General features: G+C 55.7%; 1 protein-coding gene across 4 annotated transcripts; it reads right to left on the bottom strand.

The window, feature by feature from the left end:
* Window positions 1-751: 751 nt before the first annotated feature.
* On the bottom strand, window positions 752-7951 carry CIB3 (calcium and integrin binding family member 3). Of its 4 annotated transcripts, XM_087711806.1 has the most exons (9): window positions 7901-7951; window positions 7539-7573; window positions 7317-7371; window positions 6114-6125; window positions 5147-5157; window positions 4444-4555; window positions 2368-2515; window positions 1412-1607; window positions 752-773 (listed from the first exon to the last, which is right to left on the bottom strand). In XM_087711806.1, the coding sequence occupies exons 1-9, from the start codon at window positions 7949-7951 to the stop codon at window positions 752-754; spliced, it is 642 nt and encodes a 213-aa protein (XP_087567932.1). The 4 variants fall into 4 exon arrangements, with proteins under 4 accessions (XP_087567932.1, XP_087567933.1, XP_013930534.1 ...); XM_087711807.1 differs by lacking the exons at window positions 5147-5157; window positions 6114-6125; window positions 7317-7371 and having other exon boundaries at window positions 1412-1610; XM_014075059.2 differs by lacking the exons at window positions 5147-5157; window positions 6114-6125; window positions 7317-7371.
* Window positions 7952-9891: the final 1940 nt, after the last annotated feature.

The raw sequence follows: 9891 nt of genomic DNA, 5'->3' as shown, positions 1-9891 counted from the left end.
TTTGGTCAGTTCCAGTAATGTCCTGCGCTCAGCCCAGAGCATGAAATCTGACTCCTGCATTGCTGCCCCTAATACACTGGAGTCCATAATCCACCGACCGGTTTCAGCCAGTAGCAGCAACTGGTGCTTGAATGGTTTGGCTCATTCCACAGGCGAAGCAAATCGATAAGAATTCTGACTTATAAAAACAAAATCAAATGTCTTCCTACTGTTAAAAAAATTACCCATTCCCATTTCATAACTGTGTACTTAGGAGGGAAGGTCCTCCTCCTCCTCCTCCTCCTCCCCTCCTCCTCCTCCTTCCTCCTCCTCCTCCTCCTCTTCCTCCTCCTCCTCCTCTTCCTCCTCCTCCTCCCCCCCCTCCTCCCCCTCCTCGGAGCATTTACTTCCATCTATTATTATAGCAATAACAGTGGACTTATATACCGCTTCCTAGGGCTTTCGGCCCTCTCTAAGCAGTTTACAGAGTCAGCATATCGCCCCCAACAACAATCCGGGTCCTCATTTTACCCACCTCGGAAGGATGGAAGGCTGAGTCAACCCTGAGCCGGTGAGATTTGAACCGCTGAACTGCTGATCTAGCAGTCAGCCTGCAGTGCTGCATTTAACCACCGCGCCACCTTGGCTCACCTCTGCCCACCAGGAGGGTCTGGACGGCTTGAAAGGGATCCGAGCGACTCCAGCTCAGCACCGGAAGGAAAGGAGGGAATTGGGAAGGCGTATGGATGAGGTTCATCGCTTGGAGAACCTGTCAGATTCTAATGTGAAAGGTGCTGTTAAAAAAATGAATGAATGAAGAAATGAAGAAAGAAAGAAATGAAGAAAGAAAGAAAGAGAGAAAGAAAGAAAGAGAGAAAGAAAGAAAGAAAGAAAAGAGAGAAAGAAAGAAAGCACAATTTACTCAGGAGCTTCTGTGAGGGGAACAGTCAGAGATCTTAACGCTGTTATCACAAAACTTTTGGGCAAAGCCACTTATTCCAGGCTCTGGTCAGGCCTGGCAGCTCCCAGACCCCTGGGCTTCACCTCCCAGAACCCCCCATTAGTCTCCTGCCTCTTCAGGCCACCCCCAGCCCCAAATGGAGCGGTGGGAAAGTGCTGGGCTCTTGGTTGGTAGCATTCTACACAGAAGATGATGCCCTCCCTCCCTGTGTGTGTGTGTGTGTGTGTGTGTTTGTGTTGGGTATGACAGTTTTGCCTGGAAGAAGCGCTTTGGCTCAGCTGGCACCGGCCCAAAGCCCCCACGGCCCTTGAAGGCTTCCTCCAGAGCCAGATTCTTCAGGGGGTCCTGGGAAGTTGCTCCCCAAAGCCCAGGCCGGCCGGGATTCCCAGCTGGCTTGAAGGGAGGGCCTCCCCCCCCCCCGGACTGGCTTCCTCATTGGGGGGAGCGAGAGAGGCAGGTGGGGGGGCTGACCTGAGGAAGTCGGGCGCTCTGACAATCATGTGCTGGAAGTCTTCCAGAGAGAGACGGCCGTCGTTGTCCAGGTCGGCCTCGTCAATCACTTTGTTGCACACCAGGCTGACCTCCTCCGGGGTCAGCTCCCTGCGGGTCAGCTTGTTGACCGTCTTCTCCAGGTCAGACTTGCAGATGTAGTTGTCCTCGTTGAAGTCTGCTGAAGGAGCCCCGCGAGGCTTAGTGGCAGCCAGAGGAGACCCTCGCCCACCCACGGCCTCTGACCTCCTCGGATGGAAGAGCCGCTGCTTTCCTCTGGAACAGCCCCCCCCCCCGCCAACCTGTCGGTCCGTGGGCCACTGCTGGGCTGCTGCGGCCTTTTCGCAACTGGGCCCCGTGAGTGGGTGGTGGGGCAGACGCCTGTTCCCGCACGCACAGCCGCACTTGCACGAGCACACGGCCTGCCCCACCAAATGGAGAACAAAGAACAGGGCTGACAGTCACACACACACACACACACACACACGCACAGAGGGAAAGTGGATGGGCAGCTGAGCTTGCATGGAGCCCCCCCCCCAAAAGGAAGGTGTGGGGCTTCCCAGCCCTGAGCGCTTCCCAGCAGAGGACGGGGTGCTGGTGGAGGTACCTGGAACGGCTTCCCTCTAAACCCTCAGGAGCTCCTGGCAGAGGAAGGAGGCTCGGACCCCCGGCCTGCCCCCTTCCTCCTTCCCCTCTACTGCAGGTGTGACCCTGGGCGATGGCCGGTCCTTCCCCCTGCCCCTCAAAGGAAGGGAAGGGGCCCCCGGGAGTTCCGGTCCATGAGCCCAGCGTGCCTGGCTGGAGACCTTGGTGTCCTTGGTGGTGCTAATGGGGGAGGGACAAACACGGCAGCTGCAGCTCCCTCCCTCCCTCCCTCTGAGCGCCCCCCCCGGTTCCTCCCTGCGGACGCCCCCCCCCCCCGGCACCTGCCCTCTCACCGTAGATTTTGAAGGCATAATAGGCCTTGAGGTCACGCGGTGCCATTTCACTCATGACTGAGAACATGTCCAAAAAGTCATCCAGGGACATGTTTCCTTCCCCGTCCTCAGAGAAGACCTCGGCTATGCGCTGGCGGAAGGGATTGTCCTGCGGGGGGAGAAGGCGTAGAATCATAAGACAGGCCCGGAAGGGACCTTGGAGGTCTTCTAGTCCAACCCCCTCCCTTGTAGCCTCCTGGACAAATGGGGGCCCCATCTTTTCTTGATAACCTCCAGCGATGGAGCCCCCACAGCTGTTCCATGGAAATTTATCCTGAATTCCAGGCTGAATCTCCCTCCAACGAGCTTCCACCCGCTTCTGCTTCTGCCCTCAGGTGCCATGGAGAATCCTTGGACAGGAAGACAGCTGACCTCCCTCAGCCTTCTCTCCGTGAGGCCGAATGCGCCCGGGTCCCTTGGCAGCATCTGGCCTGCTTAGTCTTTGAACCCGAGTCCTGGCTGTGATTGCCCTCGTGGCCTTTGTTTGCTCCGGGGGGGGGGGGAACTATGGCTTGAGGAAGGCATATTCCCCCCCCCCAAGCCATGATGGGCAGGAGCCTCCGCCTGCCTTTTCTTCCAGGGTGGGAGTATCTGCGTAGCCCTCCGGGCCGAGTAGGAGGAGGGGACTCTTCTTCCCCTTCTCTGGCCTGAGAAAAGAGCCTGTTTTCCCTGAAGCTCCCCCTGGGTCCAAATGAAGCCTCCGCTTCTCTTCTCGGATTCCTTTCAATCTCAACTTCTCTTGGCTCAGAACTGGCAGAGAAAGTCCCCGCTTCCTATTTGACCATTTTGCACCTTCGCTTTAGACATTTGTGACAAATTCCCTATCAACTGTCCCAAACCACCTATTGCCTTTCGCTTGCCTTTAAATCATCAGTCTCCCATATCAATTAAGAAAGGGTTTGATGAATCAACCGGAATGCCCAAGCTTCACAGTCAGAGACGGGGGTCAAATGCAATTTCATCAGGGTGTACTTGACCTTGGGGGTGGGGTGGGGTGGGGGTGGGCCAGCTCAACCTCACTGGTGTCAGCACTCGTGGTGGCCCGAGGACTCTGCCAGCGAAAAGAGGCTCCCGGTGGTCTTGGCAGAGGCTCCGTGGGCCACTCCTTGGCAGCCCCGTGGGCCAGATCTGGTCTAAGAAGATGCCGGTACCCCTGGCACTCCGGCAGGCCCCCGTTCACCTGACCAAGGTTGTGTCTGCCCGCTGACTGGCATCTAGAAGAGCCAGCAGGGATGGGAAGGAGAAGAGAAGGGGGGGGGAGCCCAATTCAGGTGCCTTAAAGCTACCTCCACCCGTTGCCTCACTTCCCCCTTCGCTGGGTTGAGTATGAGCTAAAGTCCCTCCCTCTGCCAGGAATCAGGGGGTCCTGCGGCTGAATTTGGGCGTCAAATGGCTGAATTCTGGCTGCAAGTCTCCCCCCTTCTTTTCACCTGCCCTTCCCATTTCCACCCTAAATGCCCCCCAGGGGATATTTGTCTATACTCTGCTGGGAGGGAGGGGGTGTCATAAGGGAGCAGCTTTAGCCTCCCCTTTTGGGGTATTTTAGGGAGTCTCACGGGTGGGGGCCAGTTGGCATTGCAGGCGGCCCCTCCCTCAAGGAAAACATGGCAGACGTAGCAAAGGAAGGGGGAGGGGAGCAGCCATGGTTAGGGTTCTTAAGGCTCTTGGTGGGTTTCAGGCCCCGTGACCCCCCTTGTTTGCCCCACTGAACTATTTGCAGACTTGGCTGACTAAGGGTTAGGGGTGGACTCCTCACAGCACACACACACACGCACACACACGCACACACGCGAACACACACACGGCCATCACTCCGCTGTAAATCCTCCTGGGACTTGCAAAGCCCTTGGTGATATCCAGGCACCGAGTCTGGCTGAGAGGCCCAAAGCCCACCGCCAGGCAGGACTTGCCCTGGACATCCTGCCTCCCCCACCCACCCACCCACCCCTTGTGCGTGTCCCAAGCATGCCCAGTCCCAAACTGGCCACCCTCCCTCCCTGCAGAGGAGACCCTGCTCCCACCCACCCACCCCCGTACCTTCAGCTCCGGCATGCTGGCAATGAGCTCATAGGGGAGCTTCACGCTGGGCTTCCGGGTGTAGTCTTGTGGCACTAACTGGGGCGCCAAGTCGCGGTACTTGTCAAACAGCCTGCGAGGAAGGAAGCGGAGGAAAGGTTTCCGTCTGGGCTGGCGGGCCCAGGCCTGGCCTCGGGGGGCACCTGCCGTCAGTTGCTGAGCCAAGAAGAGAGGAGATGCCCCAGGAAAGCTTCCCGGCTGGCACGAGGCTGGCAAAGCACCCCCAGCACAAGGGAAGCCTTAGCCTTGGCGACGTTGTCGGCTGCTCTGGCACCCCTGCTTAGGCCTCCTTCGTTTGTGTATTTCTATCCCACCCGTATTATTTTTATAGATCACTCAAGGCGGGGAACGCGGGAAGACTCCTTCCTTCTCCCAGTTTCCCCGCCTGCGTGGTGAGAAAGAGGGACTGGCCCAAAGTCACCCAGTCGGCTCTCACGCCTGAAGTGGGACTAGAACTCCCCACCTCCTGGTTTCTAGCCTGGGGGCTTCAAGGCTAGACCGAGCTGGCTCTTTGAGCTGTCGATCCGCTCTTGAATTGCTGCTCTTTCTAACCGTCTGCTTCTTCCTGCAACTTTGTCCCGGGTTCTGAATCCCAAGATGTGGAGTTTCCTTTGAAAGACCCTCCTGCAGGGGGTCTCCCGGAGGCATCTTCCTCCTCTCCCACCTCTCGGTTGCCTCAAAATGAAACATTCCCAGCTCCCTCCAGGCGCTGCTTCATCAGCCACGATGGTGGTTTTGGAACCGGCCTTTGCATGAAGGCGGATTTCCCTGAATCACACTTTAAGTGTTGTCTGGTGTGTGTGTGTGTGTGTGTACATATGTGCACTTAGAGTCATAGAGTCCTAGGGCCAGAAGGGACCTTGGAGGTCTTCTAACCCAGCCCTCTGTTCAAGCAGGAGACCTTACACCACCCCGGAGAAAGAGTTTCCCCAGTCTTCTTCTCTTGAAAGCCTCTAGTGACGGAGCACCCAGGACTCCGGCCGTTCTCTCTTGGCCTTCCCTCAGGGGCTTTGGAGGTTAGGTCGACCCCCTCCTCCCTGTGACACCCCCCCCATTCAAATATTGAGAGACTGCTATCATGTCACCCCTGGTCCTCCTCTTGGTTAGACGAGGTACACCGGATTCCCCCAATGGCTTGTCGTGGGGTTTAGCCCTCCAGTTTAGCCCTTGGACCAAAGGAGGAGAAGAACGGGACGTTCCCTGAGATGCCAAATGTCTCCTGTTGATGCAAGCTAAACTTTTATTCCTACTCCTATTCCCCAAGTCAGACCCATCGGTGTCAATACGGGATCAGATCCTGGGCTCGTCCGATAGAGGTTGCCCTGCAGCTCTTATTGCCAGCCTTCTCCCCCACTGCCCCCCCCCGCAATCTATGTCATCTATTATCATCTTGTTTATTTGGCCCATTTGGCCCCGGAAGGATTCCTCCCCCCCATCCCAGGAACACCCTTGTTACAATATTACGTTGGGGGTTAAGACAAACTTCATGCAATTTCATGCAACTTGTCAATAAATTACTTAACTATGAACCCTTGAATCTATTTCAACTGATAACCAGGAAATATTCACGCACACACACACTCGCCCTCTCCTCAGCTCAGAAGGTCTCCGGTGGGACTGAAATCGAGCACTGGTTGAAATTTCTCAATCTGGAAGGACAAACTCAGCAGCCTCCAAACCGGCCACTTTTATTCCCACCAGAAAAACGGTTCCGTTAGAATATTTTTTGGCAGCTGAATTTTGGCTCTGCAAATTCCGTGCATGTGGCCTGAGGGGGGGTTTCGCCCTTCCTTGCCCCCAGAGGAGGAACATAAGGGACGGGGTGAGGATACAACGCTGCTCTCCCGTTGCTTGTGCGAGTAGGGCTGCGCGTGCCCGTGATGCTCGCATGGGGCCCTGAGCACCCCTGGCACCTCACAAGTGGGGCCCTGAGCACCCCCTACCCTTGCCTGAGTGGGGCTGTGCGTGTGTGCACACGTGATCGTCCGGTCGTGGCCCATGGGTTGGGGAGCCCTGGGATAGAGGATGGATTCCAGTGTCTGAGGCCAATCGGCGCAAACTCTTGGTCAGCCTCACCTGGCTGCTGCTAGTGCTGCCCCAAAGCCCCTCCCTCTTGCTCTCCCTTCCTCCCCCTGCACACCCTCCCTCCTCCCTCCGCTCGCCTGTCTGTTTTCGACCTAAGCGTGTTGCTTCTTTCCGTAGTTCGTGGGATGGGCTCCCTTAATTTTCTATTGGCCCCCCCAAATGTGGGAGTTTGGGGGCCCGAAGTGGTGAAAAAGAAGCAATGGGGCATTTCCCAAACAGGCGGCTGGCAAGAGGAGAGGCGTTCCCTGGGCGGGCGTCTTTGTCAGCCCTGTCCTTGCGGTGGGGGGGGGGCAGAGCGGACCCTCTTTTCGGGTTAGAGCAGAAGGAAGCCCACATTTCGAACAGCCTCCCTTCCCCATTAATAATGCAGGCCTTGTTCATGGTGCAGTTATGGCCTTGGCTCCCATCCCAGAGATGAAAATGGGCTCATAGCTTAGGTTTCACAAACGGCAGGCTTCTCCCCAGCTGTGCTCCCTGGACACGGCTTGTCACTAATTGCAGCGGAGAGTTTCCCCCCTCGGAGGTCCTGACCAACGTGTCTGGGTCCTGCCCTCTTGCCAGAACTGGGACCCAGGGAAGGGGGGGGGCTCTGTAGGGAGCAGGGGGGTCGGACGCCCAATCAATCTATGTTCGAAACTGAGGTCCTAAAATTGCATTGCCTTTAAATAGTGGTGGTCCTCTTGCGCACTTTGGCTTGGAGTCAAGGATGCCGGAGTGGGAAGGGGCTCCCTGCTCCCCTCTGAGTGGACACAGGTTGGCTTTGGCTTGCCCACCTGTTGCCTGGGACTCTGTGCAGATGCCAGCCTAAGGAGAAGGTGCCAGGCCTGGGCAACGTTCGCTCCCCAGCTAGAATAAGGAGCTCCCCAAAGTCGAAAGACCTGCCGCTTTTATCCCGACCCTCCTAAAAAACCCTTCTCCTGACTTTCTCTCTTGGGTCTGGGATCTAGGATCCGTGCAGCCGCTGGTCTCACCTCAGGATTTCTTTCCTTGTGAAAAAGGTCACATCCTGAAAGATGGAAGCAAGATAAGAGAGCAGCGTGAGAGCCAGCTAGCATAGGATTCCTCCACCGCTGGGCAATTTTGCACCGTCTATTACTAATTGACAGATTTCTTCCCTCCCTCCTGCCCCCCACTCCCCCTTTTTCCCTGCATGAAGCCCCATTGGGGAGAAATTCTTCCCCATCCCTGCCGCCCCCTCCCCATTCCCCTCTTCTTCAACCCACCTTGAGGAGAAGCTCCCTTGGCAAGGAGCAGCAAACCCCCTCCCCTCCGAGAGAAACGCAGCAGCACAGAGAGAGGGAGGGAGGGGGGGAGGGAGGGAGGGAGGGGCTACCTGATAGGCATCCAGCTGTTCCGGAGTGAAGGTGGTCTGCTTGTTACCCATCTCTGCGCCCCCCGCAGTGAGCCATGGCTTCCTCGGCCCCCAAGGCGGCTTTCCAGAGAGGCCGGAGATGGAGATTAGGCAGAGCTCCAGCCCTGGGCTCTGGGAGGCTGGAGAGGATCAGGTGTCTGCTTGCTTTGCTCCACGGATCTCTGGATCATAATAGGGGCATTTCATCAAATCTTCAGAGCGGAGGCGGCACGTGGTGAGCGCCCGGCACCCCCTGCTTCTGCCGCGCTCCAGACAGGCTCAGATTACATCATGGGCACCCAGCTGCATCGGACGGCTTTTTGGAAGCTGCCTTGCTCCCCAATGGGTGTAGGGGTGGATGTGTTCTGTCTCACACACGCACTGAACACTCCCCGTGGCTTTCTGTGTGGAGATCAGTTGTTTGGGTGTGAAGGTTTACAATCAGAGTTACAACAAACCGTCTCCCCCCAACCACAGGTGGGTTCCTGGGCATTTGCTCTCAAAGCCCAGCTGGCACTCATACAGGATCAACCAGCCATTGGTGGAATCCTGCCACTGTGCCATCGTCAAAATGGCACCGGACTGTCAACGCATGCATCGGATGCCCTGCACAGGATGCCACATGATGCCCGTCCCCAACTGTGGCATCCGACAGGGAGGGTGGAAGCCAAATTTTCTCTCCAGTGGCAGGAAGAACCTCTACTTGGCCCTGGCCTGCTGCGGCATCATGCTGGCACCCAAGAGGGTTAGGGCTGATGAAAGAAATGTCCTTCTGGGTTCGGATCCAAGTGGGGGAAAAGACGCTGGAGACATGGAGGCTGCTTGGAAAGATGATTTAATGGAGGACAGGACCACATGGCCCTGAACAGAAAAGGTGACCACATGCTTCAACCTTGGTGGAGAAGAAGAGAAGGGAGGGCTGAAAAGCTGAAAGTCCCTGGTTTTATGCCCTCTCTGGCCTTTGACCTTGATCTTGTATCCTGATTGGTTGTCAGACTCCCATGTGGCCATGCAGGGGCAATTCTCTAGGCTGCATTTTTGAATCCAGGTTTGGGTGAGTTCTCAGATGCCACGTGGTGAGTTGGGTAAAGGGCCAATATTATCAAGCCTTAATCCCATCCCCTGGAGCTGAAGTGGAGAACTCTTTATTATGTAAAGGGACTAGCTTGGCCTTCTTAATTGACAAAGTGGGGATGGGCAGGAAGCTACAAGAAGCTATTCTGTCATTTAAAACATGTTTCTTTTCACATCCAGAGAAATATTCTGCCTTTTCAATATTTCCTAGGATATTTCATTTTTCTGGGAGAGGGATGGGTGATAACTTCCTACAGGGCCAAGGAAGTGCTTGACACGGAAAGAGAATGGCCTCATTCCAGATCAAGACTTCCAAAGAAGGTGAGGGGCTAGGACAGTTCACCAGAAGAACAGCCAGCACCATGGAGGAGCCAGGTCCACCTTAGAAGGGAAGTTCCTCAGGGACTTTGGCCCAAGCCTCAATTGGGAGAGAAATGAGGGTCAGGGTGAGGGCACGGAGAGCGGGACAGGGGGAAGGGCACCCCTGTTCCAGATCATCAGAGTTTCCCCATTTCAGCATTTTTCATCCGTCTCCCTTTCCCTTTTTAATTTGAGCTCATTGCCTCATTGGGTACAATGTTATAGTTTTACATTACAAATATAACCCTGAAAAACCTTTCAAAGAAGAAAAAGTAACTTCCTTGGGCTGTATCAATTTCATACAAAGTACAATATATGAATGGAGAGGGCCTGACTGTTATGTCCAGGCACGAGCAGAGGCTTTTCCTGCCGCCGTGGAAGTGCGGGATGCATTTTAAAGTTATTGGTTAATTGGCTGAGAGCTTCCCTTAAAAGGAGCTGTTGGCCGGACACTGGATGTTGGTTTATAGTCTGCTCTTATCTTGAATAAAGGGCATTGTTGGAATACGGCTCCTCGTCTCTTCCCCACTCACAACATT

This window comes from Thamnophis sirtalis, unplaced genomic scaffold, assembly GCF_051295495.1.
Source record: "Thamnophis sirtalis isolate CommonGarterSnake01/CBP01778 unplaced genomic scaffold, rThaSir2_p1.2 scaffold_4, whole genome shotgun sequence".
NCBI classification, from domain to species: Eukaryota; Metazoa; Chordata; class Lepidosauria; order Squamata; family Natricidae; genus Thamnophis; species Thamnophis sirtalis.
Note: the sequence above shows the minus strand (reverse complement) of the source record. Positions and strands in the feature narration are given on the sequence as shown.

Bases quoted from the DNA above. Each gene is read 5' to 3' on its own strand.
- CIB3 (XM_087711806.1), bottom strand. From the start codon at position 7,951: ATGGGTAACAAGCAGACCACCTTCACTCCGGAACAGCTGGATGCCTAT. The intron at 7,574-7,900 runs GTAGCCCCTCCC...TCCATCTTTCAG, and splicing joins AACAGCTGGATGCCTATCAG to GATGTGACCTTTTTCACAAG. The intron at 774-1,411 runs GTCAGCCCCCCC...TTTTTTTAACAG, and splicing joins AGAGCGCCCGACTTCCTCAG to CACCTTTCACATTAGAATCT.